The sequence below is a fragment of the Ostrea edulis genome, chromosome 8 (genome assembly GCF_947568905.1).
Source record: "Ostrea edulis chromosome 8, xbOstEdul1.1, whole genome shotgun sequence".
Taxonomy (NCBI): Eukaryota; Metazoa; Mollusca; class Bivalvia; order Ostreida; family Ostreidae; genus Ostrea; species Ostrea edulis.
In genome coordinates, this window is record NC_079171.1 from 24,431,859 (window position 1) to 24,454,195 (window position 22,337).

General features: G+C 35.4%; 1 protein-coding gene and 1 long non-coding RNA gene across 11 annotated transcripts in view; one reads left to right on the top strand and one right to left on the bottom strand.

The window, feature by feature from the left end:
* The window catches only part of LOC125661025 (uncharacterized), a 28,420-nt gene extending 8,181 nt beyond the window's left edge, over nucleotides 1-20,239 (bottom strand). For both annotated transcript variants that reach the window (XR_007364629.2, XR_007364628.2), the window contains exons 1-2: nucleotides 19,533-20,239; nucleotides 19,331-19,409 (exon numbers count right to left, since the gene is read on the bottom strand). This is a non-coding gene — a long non-coding RNA (uncharacterized LOC125661025). The remainder of the gene's footprint in view (nucleotides 1-19,330; nucleotides 19,410-19,532) is intronic.
* On the top strand, nucleotides 1,094-21,719 carry LOC130049491 (uncharacterized). Of its 9 annotated transcripts, none has more exons than XM_056147239.1 (3): nucleotides 1,136-1,200; nucleotides 20,691-21,396; nucleotides 21,520-21,719. In XM_056147239.1, the coding sequence occupies exons 2-3, from the start codon at nucleotides 20,692-20,694 to the stop codon at nucleotides 21,655-21,657; spliced, it is 843 nt and encodes a 280-aa protein (XP_056003214.1). In that variant the 5' UTR covers nucleotides 1,136-1,200; nucleotide 20,691; the 3' UTR covers nucleotides 21,658-21,719. The 9 variants fall into 9 exon arrangements, with proteins under 9 accessions (XP_056003210.1, XP_056003214.1, XP_056003208.1 ...); XM_056147233.1 differs by adding an exon at nucleotides 7,284-7,353 and having other exon boundaries at nucleotides 1,159-1,200; nucleotides 20,691-21,719; XM_056147237.1 differs by lacking the exon at nucleotides 1,136-1,200 and adding an exon at nucleotides 8,122-8,425.
* The last annotated feature ends 618 nt before the right edge of the window (nucleotides 21,720-22,337 follow it).

The window sequence follows — 22,337 nt, forward strand, 5'->3', positions numbered from 1 at the left end:
ATGTAAATGATGAATGAAACATGTTTGCAGAGATAGGAATTTTAGACACCATTTTCCAATATGCGTTTTTTCAAGGTTTTGAACCTAGAGGGGTCATTGGGCTCTCAAATTATCCGATACCCTATCTACTTCTTATATCAAATGATTGCTGGAGTGTAAAGGTAAAACATATTGAAATGTTTAAAAAATCTGAAGGTTTTTGAAAACACAATTTTCCAGATATGGTAGGCTATTATTAGTCAAAATTTGACCACTATACGTGCATTTTCATCACCTTGAAACCAAAAGCATGGTTCAGTAGATGAAAAATTATTGAAAACAGTCAAATGCAATACATTTTCTTCAATTCATATGAAAGAAACATATTTCTATCGTTTAAATAAAGATAGTGCCTTAAAATGTATGTATATTAACACTGCTTGTTTTAAAGTGATGTGTTCTATTTTTAGAAGTGGCTGTACTCTGGGAAAGGCCGCTAAACATATTTTTCTTCGGGAATTTGGTCAATATTCATCCTCGACAAAATACATGCAAATGCTGATAGAAATCTGTAGGTTTTTTCAATATTAAGATGTGGTATGGGGAATTACCTTATACATGTATAATAATATTCATGATAATTTACAAAAAAAAAAAAAACCAAAAACAAAAAAAAAAAAAACAAAAAAACAAAAAAAACAAAACAACAACAACACTGAAGTAATAGGCCATAATATAACCACAACACCCCTCCCCTCAATTTTAACCACATCACAAAATTATCTACTTGAGTTACATTGTACATCTGTATGTCTAATCATCAACAATAATAGGACGAGTTGTTTGAATTAAAAGAGAAGAAGTGAGTTGAATTAAATATATAAATGATTTATGAAGTTGAAGATGAACGTATCCTCACAGTTACCTGGTTACTATATACAACTTGTTCTCCATCGACAATTGAACCACTGCATTGACAATGTACTTGAAGTTGTTAAACAGGGACATAATGAATGGTTGTGGTACACAGCGTTCTCTGATCAACGCATACGTGTTTTTTTTTTGTTTTTTTTCGGACGTGTAGTTGGCCCAATCCCTGAATCGGATTTGCTTGTCACCGGAAACGCTTCACCGGAAGTAACAAGAAATGAGACTTACAGCCCCTATTGTTTACATTTTACCGTGTCGGATTTAATAGGCGACAATTCCGCATCTGAAATTGTAAGTTATCATAAATTAGTTTAAAACTTTTATAAAGTCAAGGAACCGCAATTCATGTAGCATTTTCTGGCGCATGACGTATTTCATGTGATGTCGGTTTAGATTTTTACACACACACACACACACACACACACACACACACACACACACACACACACACACACACACATATATATATATATATATATATATATATATATATATATATATATAAACTTTCCAGTACTTTCTGTTGTAGTTTCCCAAAAGTCGGTCTTGCGCTGCGCAGTAATCATTAAGCCTACATATGTAGCCTACACATATCTTCTATATCAGGATTCGTTCAAAACACCACCTTGCGTTTTCAAATTTGATTAATAATGTACATGTTCCGGTTATGCATGGAACCAAGATGGCGGTTTTCTCATTCGAAGCTTCCTCAGTCTGTTTCTAAGTGAATCTTTGTGCGATTCAAGTGATTTCTATAAATTTCTAAGTGATTGTTCACTTTTTTGTATAAATGAAGACTTGTACAGAGTAGTTTTTGTTTTTTGGTTTTTTTTTTGTTTTGTTTTCTTTTTACATTAAATTATAAGGAATGAAGCTAATTTTGACTTATGTTAGTTTACTGCACCAAGTTACATTATATCGTATAACATAGGTCAAAATTAGCTTCATTCCTTAAGTAATTGCATTATTCAATTTATTAACACCAGTATATCATTTATTTATAGGATAAAGAAGACGAAACACTGATATATATTTACGATGTTTTCGTCAGATACAAGTATGATTTAAAAAAAATGTATTTAACATAAAAGTTTTGTTTAAGAAGCAAACAATTTAAACGTGAAAAGGAAGTGCCAGGCAATGCTCAGAATGCAAGAATTTACATCATTTACCACAGAGCTTCTGGAGTCTAGGCTGCCCCCAGCCCCTCCCCCGCCCCCCCGACCTATTAGGAGTAACCCTTAGATCAACTTTATTAATTATTCAAAGTCAGATTTAAGTGTGACGATAAGAATGACTAGATCTTGGTGAACAAGTAGTAAATATTTTCATTCATGAAATTGGCTGTTATGAACAAAAGCAAAGGTGTAAATGGTGTGGGGTGGAGATTGTGTAAAGTACCTAAAAGATCAAGTGCTTGCCCCCTCCCCCCTTCCTTTCACAAATTCCTGGATCCGCCTGTGCAAATGCGATATTTGAATTTCACATAATAATCAAATAATTCATCAATCGTTGTAATAGTAAATTTATTAAATTGCATGATTGACACCCCTCTCCCCTTTTTGTCGTTGTATAAATGAAACAGTTAAATCCATTCGCAAGCTTTGAATCAATAACATTGATCACGATCATTTAATTGCTGTCAAATGCTTTCAAATAGGCAATAATTGGACACGTATGCAATAATCAATTTCTTTATCATAGTAAATTTTTAATCGCCATGTGTGTGTTTGGTAAATCACAGGAATCTGAATTTTAATCAGCAAATAGATATAAATAGAAAAAGAGTAAAAACTCTTAAAATTTATTTACTGATTAAAATTCAGATACCTGTGGGTAAATTTACTCCTTAATTAGATCCGCCACAGCGCCAAAACGAAGGTCATGGCGCCACGCACACATCGTGTTGCCATGGTATTACATTTCATTATACAACATTACAGGCCTAATGCGGTGTACTGTATTGTGTATGGGGACCACAAGTTCGTAATCTACACAATTTAATTAAAATTAGATCCTATGATCCATATGTGTAGCGATAGTAGATGAGCGGATCATAGGTTCATATTTTAATTAGATTGCTATCTGCATGGGGGATATGTGACTATACATGTATGTAAGATATTTTGACTTCAAACAAACCTTCTATACGAATGCGCAGCTTCAACTCGGGAGTTTTTCGCGCGCTCTAGTCGTTGGGACAGCGGGCTCAGTATAGATGTTTGGACGTCACCCTAAACGCTCGCCCAAGAATTTTTCCATGCCCCCCCCCTTTTTTTTTTACTTGCATTGAACTCTTGGATCTAGCTCTTTGATATCACATATTCAGAAATATTGTACTCCGAGGTTACCGAGAGCATTAATTAATTTAAAAGATGGCTTTAACACTTCGGCACATTTTGCCACGATATTCCAATAACTTGTTAGTTTAGAGTACAGAAACGGGTGTTGAACTGAGTGGGGGTACTTTTTCCAAGATGGCGACTTTCGTCCCTTGTATTTATATGATACTACTTGTAAAATGGGGGAGGGGGACTTACACGATGCATGAATTGCCGAAACGTGTCGGCATTTTCATCAAAACGACTTTATAGGGGTTTTTGGTGAGGATTCATACTTTTATTTCATTTTTTATTGTCCATAATCCGGAAGACAAGCCCCTGTGATATATATTGCACACAATTAACAGAAATCGGAATATTGTTATATTTCGGATACATGTGCAACATAAATTCATGGATATGCTAGAATTTTCAGTGTCCGTCATCAACATGTATCTTTATCTATCCGCCATATTATTTGAGCATTTGCTTGTTATAAGTATCAGGTTTGTATAAAAGGGGTGGGGTGGGGGTTGGGGTTGCTACGCTTCACTTAACATCATTGTTTACGATTTACCTGTATGATATTCTTGACAAGTACACGGCATAAACTTTATACCATTCATTAAGTGACATTCACAACGGGCGACTTCGGTTCATACCCGAGTTAGTAAAGTAAATATTCCAATGTTCTTTCTTACTTCCATGTATAATACTCCAGCCAATCACATCCATCGTTTGAAAACTGACACATGCACAGTATGATTCCAAGACCGACATATTGCTACCACACTAACCCTCAAAGAAGGCAGGGTTAGTTGCTAGTTGAGTAGAGTTCAAATGTCACAATACACCATATATAAGTTGAAACTCTCTCCGTTCGGTTACAGTTCGGGTAGCCCGAGTTCGGACACGAGTACGAACCGAAGTCGCCCGATCGTGTAACCCTGTTTTCTTTTTTATGTCGCTACACGTGTAGTGGGATAAAAAAGAGGAGCGGATCGAGGAGCTGATTTTAATCCCATTGAAGAATTTACAAAGCTTTTTACAAGAATTTTGAATGGTCGGCATTGACAAAGGTGTTAGCGAGCAGTGAAACCTATAAGTAGAGAATGCAAAGAACGCACGTACTTTAAATATCCCACCTCCCCCGTGACAAATCGTCATTAACGCACATTTACATGTAAATTTACACATAATACCGTGTATGTGTAAACTTTCATGTACAACAGGGAGTGTGATATGTATATAACAACGACAATTCGTGATCGTATTGTCAGAAAATTAAACGTCTTGTGTTTGATATATTATTTTTTAAGTAACAGACACTCTGTGGCCGCGGCACAAGGAGGACTTCTATCAATTTATTTCTAAACTAAATACGTTTATCTTGATATTTAGATTAATAATGAGGTGACCTTTTAATTCCATTCAAGGATAAATTGTCTGTTAGCCTTTTAACTATTTCATATCTGTTAATTCCTCATATTATGAATCGTAAACTTCACCTTAGTTTTCATTGGTTCTGTTTCAATCTTTCTTTCTCGCTGTTTCTCTTCGGGTTCAACACTAAACCGCAGGATATCGGTAAATGTACGAACTTTCCCATAATTTCATCCCAAATGAGGCAAATATTTTATACACAACGGACTTGTTCGCTTAAAATTTTTATGTGATACATAAATACGCATATGTAATATACCTGGTGTAGAACTAAATTACGAATAAAAGTAAGTCCGATTTAAGAAGGCTATATTCGGGTAAAATTGTTGAAAAAATTATTTTATCTTTAACAATGTGGTTTTCGGGGGGGGGGGGGGGGGCTTTTATTTATTGGATATAAAATTTGAAAATTCAGGTCTTTTTCAGTGTGATTATTTTTTTTTTCTTCATTGATATTTTCCATGGTAATGTAATGACTTTAAAATACATATGCATTAGTATTAAGTATATTAAACGGTGGATTCTTGGATGACTTCCCGCTCTCTCTGTAATTTCTACTTCCCTTGTTCATGATAAACCTTTTATTTTGCGAAATACTGACCTCCTCATAACATTAATGCATACAATATGTTCCGTTCCGTTTTCCGTTCCGCGTTTTAACATCACCCCTCATTCCAAGGGGATATGCCCGGCATCGTGGAATAAAAACAGTTTTTTAAAAAAGAAATTATATTCTAAATACCCACGACAATGGAAGATGAAAAATACAAGAGGTTAGGGTTGTCCGGAAGTCTCGTTTACACTGCAGGCACCCGTGCAACGGTCCGTCACCTCTATGTTGTCCGTGCTTTTTGTCATCATCTCGCACGACACCACGAGGCTTGTAAAGTGCAATAGGGGACTCGCGTCTCTGGAAGACTAGAATATTGTGGGTTTTTTTTTTTTTTATAGAAATTTACATAAATCAAGTACAAAAATATTTAGAACCTCCTTCAATGCAAACAAACAAGCATATGAGTTGTCTCAAAATATTATATTATTTCGCTTCTTCATAAATCTTTCACAAGCTTGAACGGTAGTTAATTGAGTCAATTATATTTCCTTCAAGATAAAATCATAAAATATTTCAAATTTTCTGTAATATACCAGAACACTAGTGGAAGTAACTACATTTTCGTCCATTTAATTCTTCTATACTCGTGGAAATCCGGTTAAGAATAGGTCCTCATTACTCCGTGTTTGTCGTAAGAGGCGACGAAATGGAGTTGTTCTTCGGATGAATCTGTAAAAACCGAGGCCCCATGTCACAGCAGGTGTGACACGGTAAATATCTCCTCTCCGCTCAAAGGCCGTAAGCGCCGAACATAGGCTTATAATATCTTGCAGCCCTAAACCGGCAATCGCGATGTCTTCATTTCAGTGAAAAATTCTCGAGCGGAACGTTCAACAAGAGACCATCAAAATTATCACCAATGGTGATGTCTCCATTTCAGTGAAAAATTCTCGAGCGTTCAACAAGAGACAAACAACCATCAAAATTACCACCCTCTTCAATTATAGATGATGTCTTCTCAACATATCATGTATGTACTGAAGTGACTCTGATTTGCAATGGAAACGCATCTAAAAAGGATGATATAACCCTCCTTACGAGGTATAAAGTGTGAACCATGATCAAGTGTGTTTCACCCCTCTTTTAACATTGAGAAAAAATCAACAACAATAAAATACAAGCTTGTACATATACGGAAAGCGCGGATCAAGTAATTTTCGAATTGGCGTCCGATCTTTCCAGCACTTAATCCAGGGAGTCCAGTCCAAGTCGAGGAAAATTCAGTATACCAACATAGGGTTTCAGAAACTCTAGAGGAAGTAAAGGGAGTCCAACCCCCCACCCCCCCTACCCCCACCCCCACCCCCTCTTCTTCTTCTCGCGATGGATCTGCTACTGAGTGCAAGTGCGCAAGGTACATTACGGACTAATTACTAATATAATAGTAAGCATAATTAAGCAATATTCGAAACTTTTCAAATGAACCTTAAATTTAATGTTTCCCGGATTGACCACATACTACTTATGGATTGACCACATACTACTTATGGCAATATACATGTACTAGATAGTATATGGTCATGAAGCCAATAAATATCATATCTCTATTATGAGAATGGTTAGAAATTAAGTGTCATTCAGAAGCATTTTATTTTAACACAGCGCTTGACATGAGTGAATATCAAGAATGAATTGTCCGAATTAGAATGTCATGCAAGTGATCGACTTTCGGTAATTTAAAATTGAGTATTTACAAGTCCAAACAAATTAATTTCTGTTAGTATTTTAAACAAATTAAAATCAATTATAAGGACCGGTGTTGTCTTGTATCTAGATAAGATACACAGTTGTGTACATATTTGTGGATTATCAAGTTTCCTGATCTGGAAATTATGTAGTACATGTAAAAGTATTCACACGCAATGCAGAGAAAATATTCTACTTTAAATTATATTTCCCCTGATTGACGCGAGCTAAGTGTGTCGCACTCTGTAGTATGGAGTGACAACGTGTTTGCTGTAGGATTGTGTTTAAGGTTTTGTTTTATGCATTTACAGAATAAAGAGAATGTTTTCCATCTGTTAGAGTGATTTCCTAGGCAGACTCGACCTGTGCACATCTCCACAAGTAATATACAGATGTATAGAGCAAGAGAAACAATTGATATTTCCATGTCAAACATGTATCGTTCAATATTATATTTTATATCATAAATTAGTAAAACATTTAAAACGTTTTAGACGAAAAATCGGGGGGTGGGGTGTGTGTGTGCTTTTCTTGAATACTTACATGTGTATGGAAATATTGGCAGTAAACATATAGATAACGAAATAAACACAGATTTATCATTTAACAATTATCTATTGGTAATTAATAAAAAGATACACAGAGTTTAACATCTCTCACTTCAAGCAATATTCAAATCTGTATAAAATGATGCTTTAGTAATGCGCAAGACATGGTCGTCAAGGAAACACACGCACATCTGTGTACCTAGGATAATCGCTTTCACTCTCTCTCTCTCTCTCTCTCTCTCTCTCTCTCTCTCTATATATATATATATATATATATATATATAGAGAGAGAGAGAGAGAGAGAGAGAGAGAGAGAGAGAGAGAGAGAGAGATGACAGGTAAAATGAGAACAGCGCAATTATTTAAGAATTCATATCAGCTTTAAACTCTGATCCATTCTATCGAGTGTAATAGATAAATAACATGAACCGGAAAAAAATTACAACCACGGCCAGTACTTCTAAAATGAATTCAATAATACTACACACCATTTCCTTATTAAAATCGCTCCAAACCATATATCATACATATCTCTACAAAAAATCTAAATTATGCAATCAAATTATTCTCGAATTTTCCTTATAAGTTTTTTTTTATCTGGGCAGTGAAGCATTGTACCGGCACTAGGAGTTTGCATTAACTTTATTTAAGGAAAGTTCAATTAGTTTTAATTGACAGCAGGAAATCCCGAGTAAATCCGAATCGAGCCGAACATAAAGAAGACGAGTGCAAACCGCTCGAAATACTTTACACAGCGTGTAAATCTTACATAACGCGGACATTCATTTTGAGATCTAGAGAAAAACGTAGCTATCAGCGTGCCTCTCACTGCGCTGGTGAAATCGTACAGCGCTCTGTCCAAGAAACCATAAAAAAGCGAAGTTAAGGTAGTGGTACATTTCAGGGTTTGTATCTAAGCAGTATATTTTTGCATGGTGAAATCTTTTTTTTAGTCCATCATCTTCACTGGTATTAAACTGATGATAGTAACGATCGTTACTCTCATTCCAAGATGGCGGAAGGAAATTCTGGAAAGACCACGTTTTCTTATTATATCTATTTTGCATTGTTTATTTGCGAATGATATGCGGAAGGAAATTCTGGAAAGACCAGGTTTACTTATTATATCTATTTGTATTGTTTATTTGCGAATGATATGTAGGTAAGAAATATCATACACTAGCAACAATTACGATCAGGTGTTATTTTATCTTTTATACGGCTCATATGAACAGAAAATTCGTCGTTGAAAAAAAACAGCGAGGGTGATAGTAACGAAAGTTCTTACGTTACTATCATCATTCATTCCGTTACTATCGTCCTCGCTGTTAATTCACCGACGAATTTTCTGTTCTTATGAGCCGTATAAAAAGATAAAATAACACCCGACACATGACGTTATACCATAATACGCCAGGTCTTTGACGGGCGTATAAAAATGAACATCTATACTTATAAATTAACCATTTTTGCTAATAAACTCCGAAACGCTTGCTCCAGAGTTACTGCTTTAATATTGTTTCATATGTGAGCTATAATACCGAGCGAAGCTCGGACGGGTCGAAGGCCCGCCCGCGAAGCAAGGCTGTAAAGGTAACACGTATGGAAAAGAAAAAAAAATGAGAAAATTAGCAAAGGAATAAAGATTATCTCTACATACGTTTATTGAAAATTTTGTGATCCATATGGGCGTCGCCATATTGTTTTGCTCATTAGTTGCTTCTACGATTATTCGTGTTTTAATTTGGAATGCCAAAAAATACAAGACTAACGTGCAATTTGTAATTCAAACACTTAGTTTGTTAAAAATGAATGGGATACTGATTACTGTTACAGTTTTTAGTCAATCGTCAAATAGGAAAAGAGTAATACGACTAAATAGATGAACGAGTTCACGAGTTTTTTAAAATAAAAAATATGCGTTATGTTTTTACCCCTTTGAATTGTTTTTTTTTTTTTTTTTTAGTTTTAACTGTCTTTTAAGAACAAGAGCCACGAATACCCAAAAATGGCCCTGTAATTTTGAGTAAAATAAAATAGCTTCACTGCAAAATTTCATCATGGTATGAAATAGCTTAGACCTTCGACTTTATAAATCCAGTGTGTTTTTTCCGCGAAAATTCACGCATATAGAAATTATAGCATGCAGAACCCATAACAGTTGTGTTATTTTTGTAAAAGTTGATAATATCCAACAATATGCACCAAAAATGTGTATAACCCCCAGGCCTCGATCCATTAAATATTAATGAATATTGTAAATTAGTATATTACATACTGCATAGAAGTTAAGAGGTTTTTTGGATCGAGGCCTGGGGGGATAAGTGAATTTTTACTTTTTATGTTCTGCAAATAACCGGAATTTCACATTCCATGCACGAAATCCGAATACTTTTTCAAACTAGGTTTAATATAAATCGTAATATTTGAATATTATAGTTGGGGATTGTTCTATTGTCTTTTTACGAAACCAGTAATTATTCAAAGTTAATAAAATATGATTATTTCAAACAATATTATTGAAATAAAACCGGATCCGCGCCATCGTCGGAATTGGGCTACGTACATCAGTCGATTTTGCCCCCAAAATTTCAAATAGATTATATGCTCAATTTATGAACTTGAATATATATGTAACCATGTTAGGGATAGTTACAAAACCCTTGTACTAGTTAACAGTTTTAGCTATTTGATCAAACAATTACGAAGCTAAGTCCTCCAATCCACTCCAGATACAATCGAGATCCACCCATCGTCTGCCCGCGCCTTTACTTCCACACATTTTCTATATACGTTATCACACTATATATATTTTAATTATCCGAAGGCCGTTGAATTTAATAAATATCTGGCTTCATGTGTTTCATCTCCATGCATTCAGTTTTCTTGGCACTGGTAAGCATGTTGAAATCGCTGTCGCAGTACTTAAGGTAGTACTCTACATCGTCATAATGGCTGACTTCCTTTAAAAACATGGATGAAAAAAATCGATATCAGCAATATTTGACTTTTCCATTTCCAATTAAATACCTAGCCGAGTAGCTCAGTAGGTTAGAATACCGACTGCTGAACTGTAGGTCGCAGGTTCGAGTGCAACAGGGGTTTTAAATTTTTTTCAGATTACCTTCTACTAAAACTGTATTTTTTGACAAAATAAAGTAAATTTGAACATTTTTAACTTCAAAATACTGTTGTACATGTCCTCCACTTTTCATCTACATCAAATTTCTCTGGTGTAGCATACCTCCTTAAAAAGACTTGGAGAGCCGAGGGGTGCCTAACTCGATAGTCTACTTAGATGCGAAGATATATTGGCCTATCCCTTATTGTTTAATGGTTTCTAAAGTTATAGTACAATATATGGGTACCAGTCAAAAATTAGGCGTCCACATAAACATACAAAGGATAGACTGTAGGCTACAACTTGTAGTACAAGTCTCTGAGCTATCTACAACATTCGTTAGGTTGTGTACGTGTCAACCGATTTGAACATACGTCATCGGGTACCGTTATATTTCGACACACAGCTATTCCGGTCCATTGCATATTTCATCTGTCAGAAATCAATATATAGAAATACATACAAATATGAATACGAAAAATATATCTAGCAATATGGATCTTGTTTTTCTTTTAAATGAAATTCATTGTATATAGGTCCCTGGTTTGATCTAATTAGCAAAAATACAAGGCAGTTAATAAAAAGGGATAATAATAATGAATAATTTGAAAATGAAAAAAAAATGCAAAAAGAATGTTAACGAAAATAGTGTATATTTCATTGTTTCAATTATATTTATCATTGAAAATTAAGTCTCAACAGCAAATATTCAAAACACAAATCTTATAACAAAATAAAAATGACAAATGGAAAAAAAGAAGAAGATATCATTAATACTGTTTAAAATAGAGGTGATTATATGAATAACACTCGTTCCTGAAGTAAAAGTTGATGGATTTATTTTTCAAATATATTATCCTACATAATTAAGTAAAATATTACTAAGCATTATAGAAGGAAGAACTGAACACATTATTAAATTACACTGTCTTACTTAATTTAGTTTGAGTGTTTGTAACATGGAGGAAGTGTCTGAAAACGGAAATATGTTTCCGTCATGTATTTTATATAAGATAAAAACTAAACCTAATGACAGGAAGAAATGTGAAAGTGTTAAAATAAGCAAATTTTATGGTGGATGCCAAACTACAGATGTTTTAATTCACCATGGAGTTAACCCCTTGATTGATAAAATTCTTGTTTATATTTATGTGAAAATAACATCCGCTTAATTTTGTTTGCACACTAATATGCGAGGATGGAGTTTGGTTCTATTATATGTAGCAGTATCAGAATAAGATTTTTTAATTAATGAATTCGTTTCATAGATGTTATGGAGTTAATGATAATAATTAAGGCATTTTGAAATACACATAGGTCTAGATATTATTGTAATAAATGATCCGGATAGGAAACTAATGAAATTAGATAAATGGAACATATTTTACCTGATGATGAGTTCACGTGAACATTTTCTTAGCCTAATGTAAAATAAATTATCTCCATTTGGCTAAACTAAATGTCCATGTGTTATTCTGTACATGTACGGCTACTTTTGTAACAGCCCCCCCCCCCCCCCCCCCCCCCCCCCCCCCCCCCCCCCCCCCACACACACACACACATCATAAACGTAACTCCCTATATAGCAAGACACAAAATAAAAATGTGAAACATAGGATCAAACTTGTACATGTAGCAACGTGCGTCTGAAATAACGCCGCTGTCCGAAGCCTGGCTACTACTGTATTCGGCGTCTTTACATGTACATGCGGGATAATAACCCCCCCCCCCCCAAACAAATAAAAATAAGAATCCGCAAACTTATAAAAGATTGTTAAAAGAAGTGATCAATATGCAACATAAACTACATGTAATATTGAAACGCACATACATAGGTCAATAGATCTTATTCGTAAGTCAACGGTTGGATCCACCATGTTTTCGTGTACATTTTAACACCCCCTCCCCCCCCCCGAAAACTATCGGTATGTGCTATAAATGGTTATACAGTTAAAATATTGGGACTGGGTTTATCTTCATGTCATACTTAAATAACAAAGCTAAGTAAAGAGGTATGGAATTAATATCACTTTAAAACTGTTGAATGGTTGCATATAAATAAAAATAAAATAAAAAATATAAAGAGAGGGAAGGAGACAAACAGTGAGGGGAGAAAGAGATGTACGAGTATACTATATAGGTGTGTGTTTTAATATAAAATTAATATAGACAGATTTAGATATTTACTATATTATAATTAACTGAATAGTGTTTTTGTTTCACTTTTATAGCTAGAGAACTTTCACGTAAATGTACATGAAACGTTGTAAAATTGTGACGTTACGTAGCAAAATTGCGGCGTCAATAACGATCTGGCCAAAACAATGGGTACTTTGAACGTCAATAACTAAAAAAAATGAAAAGATATCGGAAAAAGGATAACATATTTGAAAAATAGATATTCTTGGCTTCTGTCCCCGAGAATAATATCAAGTTTTGACTAAGGGCCATTTTTGGCTATTCGTGGCTCTAGTTCTTTGCAAACGGGATGAATTGTTGTTTATAATTGTTTGATTTGAAAGAGAGAAAAAATTCGGGGCTAAATGTGACATCAGAACGCACGGTTTACGTCTGCTGCCGTTATATTCCCCGTGTTAAATGAATAGGCGGATCCTTAGTCTATCCTCATATGCCCCCTTTCATATTTAGATGTTACTGGGTGTTTAGTGCAAGGGGAATTTCATAAATAAAATGCATTTTTAAATGAATTATGATTTAGCGTACTTAATGGAATTATGATTATCACTTGGGACACGTCAATGGTCAATTCATGCTTCGCTCGGTCCAACGGTCACACCGTATACATATTAGAATCTTACTTGATTAGTAAATATTGTAATATTAATTAAAAACCTACATGTACTTTCGTTTTCGATAAACTACCCTGGAATTGCAAAAATGAAAGACAGGTGGCGGATCTAAAGCAGTTTTCGTCCTTTTGTTTTTTTAATGGTATGAAATTAATTCGTTGTTTATCGATGCTTGATTTTGATCTTACAGAAGAAAGAAGTTTTAATAATTGTTGAATACAAAAATATGCCTGTTCGTTTCTACAATCCGTGATTACCGTCTTGAAAGACGGTATACAGAGTTGAAGTGTTTTACAGTCTTCGGACTTTGCACTTCCTCTCTTTTTTCATTGGTAGAAAGTGTATGAAGTGAAAATTTTCAATTCTTTCATTGGTTGAAATGCTCTTCAAGGCAAGGGAGATAATTTTCTGGTGTTCTAATTTTCGTACGACTTAACAATTTTTCAAGATTTTCAATCTTAAAAAAATCGACAAAACGAACAAAAGAAAAATGCAATTCATGAAATTGACTCATTACTTTTTTTTAAAGCAACTAATACAAAACATTTCTATGGTTACTTCATTTACAGCAATGTTTTCATTTTTGCATACATTTAGATTATGTTGTAAGTTTTTCATGCACAAATTAAAAAAAAAAATTGCTGTCTAATCTTAGACAATTACAATATTCACTTGTCATTTTAGTTTGTATGTCATATTATTAAAATAAGTTGCAAGTAGACATTTAGAATAATTTTAATTGACAATCAGTGATTCCAATGTAACAATTTTTGTTTGTATTATCAGTGGCATTTGAGAACTTTGCTAATCTTAAGAAGGAATAGGATAGTAACATTTCATTACATATTATGTTGCTTAAAATTACCCCTGCTGTAAGTTTAGATTGTCTGTATCAGGTAAACTTAAAGTTGTTTTTTTTTTTTACACATCTGTTCTAAAACTATCCTATTCCTTCAGAATATTTTTTTCCCCTTACAATTGCTCAAATTTGAATAACAATTATTAATCTTTTCCATCAAACTCTAGGTATTTTATGATATAATTTTTGGCAAAACTATTACAATATTCTCAGGTCTTTATCCTGGTTAATTTCTAAAGCAGTTGTACTGTACAATATGCAAGAATAATTTCTATGCAAATTTGAGCAATTTAAATCTTTTTAGTTTGTTTTGTTTCATAACTTTGTTTAAAAATAAATATTTTGATATACACACTGAAAATCTCAGTTTCATTTGATATAGAGGCTTTAATCAGTGCTAATACAGGGAACAGTGATTTTGATTTCCAGTACATATACCCTTCATAAATATAAACTTTTACAATGGGAGTCAGGACACAGCTTTGTAGGCATAGTGTCCGTGAGATTATTTATTTTACCTCAATTCAATAATGAAGACAAGGGACATAATTCAACTTCGTTCTATAGAGTTGCTGTTAAAGACGGCAAGTTTTTTAGCTCACCTGAGTTGAAAGCTCAAGTGAGCTTTTCTGATCACCCGTATTCCAGCGTCCGTCCGTCTGTCCGTCTGTAAACTTTTCACATTTTCAACTTCTTCTCAACAACCACTGGGCCAATTTCACCCAAAGTTGGCACAAAACATCCTTAGGTAAAAGGAATTCTAAATTGTTAAAATAAAGGGCCAAGCCACCTTTCAAGGGGAGATAATCAAGAAAAGGTAAAAATAGGGTAGGGTCATTAAAAAATCTTCTTAAGAACCACTGGGCCAGAAAAGATGAAATTTATAGATAAGCTTTATTAGGTAGTACAGATTCTAAATTGTTAAAATCATGGCCCCCGGGGGTCGGATGGGGCCACAATAGGGGATCAAAGTTTTACATACAAATATATAGGAAAAATCTTTAAAAATCTTCTTCTCAAGAACCACTGAGCCAGAAAAGCTGAGATTTATATGAAAGCTTCCTCATATAGTGCAAATTGTAAATTGTTAAAATCATGGCCCCTGGGGGTCGGATGGGGCCACAATAGGGGATCAAAGTTTTACATACAAATATATAGGGACAATCTTTAAAAATCTTCTTCCCAAGAACCACTGAGTCAGAAAAGCTGAGATTTATATGAAAGCTTCCTGATATAGTACAGATTCTAAATTGTTAAAATCATGGCCCCCGGGGATCGGATGGGGCCACAATAGGGGGTCAAAGTTGTTGGGTTTTTTTTTATATAGTGCAGATTCAAGTTTGTTAAAATCATGGACCCCGGGGATTGGATGGGGCCTCAAGGGGGGCATCAAAGTTTTACATACAAATTTATAGGAAAAATCTTTTAAAATCTTCTTCTCAAGAACCACTGAGCCAGAAAAGCTGAGGTTTATATGAAAGCTTCCTGATATAGTGCAGATTATAAATTGTTAAGATCATGGCCCTCGGGGGTCGGATGGGGCCACAATAGGGGGTCAAAGATTTACATACAAATATATAGGGAAAATCTTTAAAAATCTTCTTCTCAAGAACCATTGGGCCAAAGAAGTTCACATTTACATGAAAGCTTTCTGACAAGTTTGCAAAAACCATGGCCTCCAGGGGTAGGTTTGGGGCCATAATAGGGACTACGGTTTTACATGCAAATAAATATGGAAAATCTTCTGATATGGACCAAGGTGACTCAGGTGAGTGATGTGGCACATATACCTCTTGTTTAAAAAGCTTTACTTGTTTTAATACTGAATCAGCCTTGTGGAAATTTACAGAACGAAACCATTCTCCACCCAGAGTTCCGTTCATAACGCGCCCTCTGGTGAGAGAATGGAACGAAGCACGGCCACGTCATACCATTCGCACATTCTCGGGCCTTTTAGGCAAGCCGAGACTATGCGATTGGTTTACAATATGATCAGCATAAAATTGTGTAGTTTTTCAGTGATAGTATACTTATACTTATAATAGTTTTGACTAGGTCCATATTTATCATTTTACGAAGATTCATAATTATTTTAATAATATATATCTCATTCAACGAAGGACCACCACCCCACCCCACCCCTCCCGAGACCACCGATCTGACATATTGATGAATTTTTAAATATTCATCTCGTATTTCCAATGTTCTTATTTTTTTCCATGATTATAAAAGTCACTGTTACGATCGCGACATATGGTTATGATTTATTAACAGCTGCTGATATGTACAAACAAAAAGGTTGTTTTTTTTTTTATTTTGGGTTGAACATGTTTTGTGACGACACAGATCTTGAGAGTAATAGTAACAAGTCGAAAACTGTCCAATATGTCAGATATCGAATGGTCCGGGAATGGTCTGGGAAGTTTGCGCCTAATGCCTGTGTCACATTACTAGCGGGTACCGGGCGAGGTATAGGTATCGGTGGGGGACCTGTCAAGATCTAACACCGTAGGGACACATTTCCAAGTCTGCCGGGTGATTAGCTCTCCTCATATACCGCCCGCACCTCGGGCGGGACAAGGAAGGCAGCCGTATGTTTACCGGGCGGGGAGCGTATGGAATGATGGTGTTGGTGGCCGCCCGATATCCGTAAGGTTATCGGTAGGTAACCGGGAGGGGTACGTCCGGTACCCATACGGACATCGTACGGACTAGGTACCCCCGTGCGGTCACCGCTCGGACACCTGAGGGGTATCGGATGAAGCCCGGACGATGTCCGTTCTGAGAACATCCGGGTATCGTTCGGTGACCTTTGCCTTTTCATGCGTGTTAAGTGCAATTAAGGCAATTGCAAACTGGTGTATATATATCCATCGTCATCGTCATCATCTCCAACATCATCATCGACGCTGTTGCCATCAACATCGACATGGCCAATCCTCCGAGGCATCTGAGACTGCCGTTCCTACGTCTACAACTCGCTGAAGCACGTGAGCGTTATCTTACGATGGGGTTGACATCGCCAGGATTTAACTCCGCGCTAAAAGCTGCCGGTGGGGTACACGGGCCCTGAATGGCGTGTTCTCACCGCATGGTCCCCGGCCGGACACTTTTCAGATTTTGGCATTCTCAGGCCGCTCAGAACCCGCTACCTAGTCGGATACCTAATCGCAGTGTAATGTGACACAGGTATAACGTTAAAACATCTTACCGGAATTAGGTTGTACACTACCTGACAATGTCCCAGAAATCAGGCCACTGTTTACAGTATAGCAGTTTTTCTGTTTGTCATTCATATAATGCATTACGCTTTCGATTATCGCGTTAGACGAGAAGAAACGACATGTGCATTTATGATTTTGCCCTTAAAATTGGACAAAAACTACCAAATGTATAAACACATTCACAAAACTAAGGTTCAAATATTAAAATTATTAGCGACCGTTCATTTTATCTTTGGTAAACTATTCGGCATGATGGATTACGATTGCGTTCGTAAAATCATTATCTCATTTTCAGTACGGAAAAAGATCCATTATCCCGGTATGTTACATAAAGAATATTTGATTCGGAGCTCCGAGTGACTTCCTTATAATCAAGTTTTATTTACTGTATAAGATATCAATAAATACAACATCACTAATGTAAGCAACTATTCAAATATTTTTTCTTATTTTTGAATTCATTTGAATTAAAAATATCGTTCATTCAATATAATGGGCTCAACAATTCAAGCTCGCATTCAAAAGTCCTTCCCCTTTGCAATGTCATTTAATTCTGATTTCCCGCGCTTGCGCGGGGTTTTATCTAGAGATAGTTTAAAAAAAGTGAGATACTATACGTATTCAAATATGCATTTTCTAAATATGGTAGTACGGTGTAATTTTGATGAATATCGATACAACTCCTAATTAAGATATCGACAATGTATAAAGGTATCATCCACATTTGAAGTGAAAAAAAAAGCTTTTTTTTTTTATCGAAGAACATGTATGGTGTGTAATAAAATGACGTTTACTTGAAATAGAATGTGATATATAAGTTTGATGTATTGTAAGATTTTGTTATCATAGCAACCATGTGACATGCCAACCAACATTAATTCTCATATTACATTTGTTGAAATTTAAGTCTGAAATCAATAGCAGTCAGTTATCAAAATTATATTCTTTAAATACAGAGAAAATTACATTGACAAATGCACCTCTACTGTCATGACGAAATACATCAGTTTGTTGCCATTGAAATACAACTTAGAAGGTATCTTCCCAAACATGTCTCTTTATTCATATACTTCAAGCTGAATGAGGGAATTTTTATCCATTACTCAAATTTGCCTCTAAAATATATTTTTTCAAAATGTATCAAACACACCTCTTTTTCAGACAGAAATAAATTAAAAAAGGTAAATAATAAAAATGCTACATATTATAAATTTATGATGATTTAACAAGAAAATCCAGCATTGTTGAATAAAAAATGTCATTTTCCCTGTAAAAATTGACTCTTTTATTTACCTGAATTGCATGCTCGTATTACCATGACAACAGAGTTGCATAGAAACGAAACTATGATGGTTTTACATTACTTATGTTAGATTAAGTTGATGTGACGAATTTAAAAAATAAATAAAAATCGGTGGTATTGTATACCGGAACCCATGTATAAATGTTAAAGTGGTTACAGACAATGACACTTAAAACGTTCTTGAGATGTTTTGACTAAACATCCGCTAACCTTATTTTCTGCAAGCCTTTCCCTTTTTTCTTGATAAAGGAAGGGGATATTAAGGTTAAAGGGCAACATGTTATACTCTTGTAGTACGTATCTGATTAAATGAGAGTTCCGTTAAGCTATTCCCATTCTTATATGAGCATTACACACTTATCATAACACTTGTACAGAAGTAAGGCATGAACTTACGAGAGTCTTGCAACACCATCCTGAGTGGAATTTGTAATATTGTTACTTTTACTTTTACCAAAGAGCTCTAAATGTATCAGTAGTTCTCTCAAAATACCTTCCTCATCGTATACAACGTCGAAATCGATGAGTCGTCACTGTGGATCACGAGGGTTCGGCTCCAAAACGCAGAATCACTGAGAATGAAAACAATTTCCTCATGAAATACACAATATTTCTGAAAACATCATATTGCATAGAGTGTGGTAGATATATCTTGATCAATCGAATGTCACGAAATTTCAGAAACCCGTACTTACCCCAAACACGTGTCACTAGTAGGTCTGTGTACAGTGTTGAATTTGATGATTTAAACCCATCTTTCTTGGTCATTTCATCTCTTTGCCTACTTGATTTGTTTGCTAGAGAGTATGTATTTCCCGATACCATGATTGTTAATGATTATATCGACCCTTTTCTCGCATTTCACATGTAATTCGTACAAAATCATACGAATATGTAATGTGTTGCATGAGGCCTAAAATTTGTCATCTCACGAGGACTATGTCCCATGACCTATTGACCTTAGAGCTTCTAAACATGAATTTTATCACGATCCTTATGAAAAGAAAACTGACAAATATGTGATATTATTAAGATGATGACAAATTTTGTTTAGAAACATTTAAAAGGCTTCCGTTAAGTTGAGAAGTTGTTCTCTTCTTAACGGAAAAGGCCGGTTGAGATTCTATTTGGCTCCCAATGTGTAAAAGTGTGTCCGCGTGACTTCGCATTGCTTGTCGGCGCGAAGGCCAGTGACTCATTGGTGTGACCGCGTGTTCACTTCGTTCATTTTGGTTCAGCTCTTTGGACGAATAAGGCATGTCCTAATTCGCTCCACTTTTAACATTGATTGGCAAGCCTAAAAACCAAAAAAAAAACAAACAAAAAACAAACATGTAGTCTGCGTTGAAAATACGTTTGTAGATAAGTGTAGTTGTAGTGCTAGATGTATTTATATGTACTTTTTGTTATTATTCTCTGTTGATATTGCCCACATTATGTAATTCTTTTCGTTTGTCCTGAAGAAGGGAGGGGTCGTCCCGAAAATTTTAAATCTCGTTGTTCGTGTCGTTGGTCATTTTAGTGCTTTGTATAATTTTTTTGTATTTGACCTTGTATCCATGTTGTGGATCAGACACAATAGATAGATAGATAGATAGTAGCACATGCTAGATGTCAATTAGAAAAATTTGAAAGATTTAATTGATATTTTTTCTACTTCATAGGATCAACATGAAATTAATCAGAACCAAGGTGTATATGAATTGAAATCGATTCTAAACGTTTCTGATTCGTGGTAGCCCTTTAGTCGGTGGTACCCCTTGTAGTATTTTTCGTAGGTCCATGATTTCTAACTGATGTGATAGGTTTTGTAACGTCCGGCGCCTGTTGTTTCATATTCTTTTTCTTTACAGCATGACGTCTCAAAGACGGATGCATTGGAAATGTGGCGGAACTCTTCTGGCTTTGATCATTGCAATTTATTGCTTTGTCAAATATATGCATTCGCCTGCAATTGAAACATATTCAGGAACAGTTACCACGTGTGATAATTTAGAGAATATTTTCAGAACAGAGAAGACCCAGATTATGGACTCAGATTTACAAGCCACACCAATCTTTCCTGAAACGAAAACAGATAAATGCATAAAAACTGTAAAATGGAAATTTCTTGAATACTTTTCAAAAGCGGAAGAAAACGGTTTCAAACACTGTATCCGGAAAAATGCATATCCCAAAAGGTTATTGAAATACTATTTCGAACGTTTAAACAGAAATATCACGTCTAAATTTTTCTCCTTCCTCAAAGGAAAATCCGACGTCGTAGTCGTTGAAATCGGGGGATTCACTGGCCAGCTTTTACAGAAACTGGTACCCATAACTGGAGCGAAGACTTACGCTGTTTTGGAACCAGTTCCTTCTTTTTTTGACAAGTTAAACACGCACATTGATATGTTGAATTTAAATTCAATAGTGAAAACGTACAACTTTGGTCTCGGGAAAACTTACAAAGAAATATCTGTCGATATCCGGGGAGACGGAACTTCCATTTTTCAGACTTTACCATCGAAAAAGACCGAGAGGATTAAGATTGTAAATGTCGTGGACTTCTTCGTACAGGTAGGGGTGGGTTGTAATACTGTTGATCTGCTGACCATCAACTGTGAGGGGTGCGAGTTCGATATTTTAGAGACAGTAATATCTACTAATCTTATTGAAAAGTTTGATCACATTCAATTCCAGCCGCACCATGACGTTCCAACGGTCGGGAATTACATATGCCGCTACTGTCGATTACGTGGACTTCTGGCGCGAACACATGAGATAGAGTACGAATACCCCCACATCTGGGAAGCATGGAAGAGGAAAAAAATAAATTGAGAGTTGGGATTCGTGACTGAATTGTAATTTGTTTAAAAATATATTATGCTCATTTTGTGAAATTTTCGTTCCGTATTATTTTTGCCCATGCACATTGAAAAGTAATTTCGTCCAGTTCAAATTTGCCGGAAGGTGTATGTTTCTTGCTACTTTAAAGTAATCAATTAAGTTTTTAATTAACCCATTAAGGAAATGGCGGAAGTACAACAAGAACGTAATGTACCTGCATACAGGTTATCAAGTTGTAAGTGTTCTCCGGTCTCGGATATGATTGATTAATTAAATATTGTGTAATGTCCCTCTCGAGAATCTTTCACTCATATGGAGACATCACCACTGCTGGTGAAGGGCTGCAAAATTTAGGTCTAGGCTTTTGAGCATGGAGGGATCTTTATTGTGCCACACCTCCTGTGACACGGGGCCTCGGTTTTTGCGGTCTCATCTGAAGGACCGCCCCATTGAGTCGCCTCTTACGACAAGCAAGGGGTACTGAGGATCTATTCTAAACCCGGATCCCCTCGGGACCAGTCCGGATATGAGTGAACAATTCTCAATAGAAACAGTATGCAATCACAATCAATCAATCCAGTTCGAATCTTGTAGGCTTTTTAATTACAGGCCATTGAAATCCGTGTGCATAACATGTACTTTCTTGCAATTCATTTCGATAAAAACCTAAT

What these genes read in the sequence shown, in the direction of transcription:
- LOC130049491 (XM_056147235.1), top strand. Translation starts at nt 20,692, where the DNA reads ATGACGTCTCAAAGACGGATGCATTGGAAATGTGGCGGAACTCTTCTG.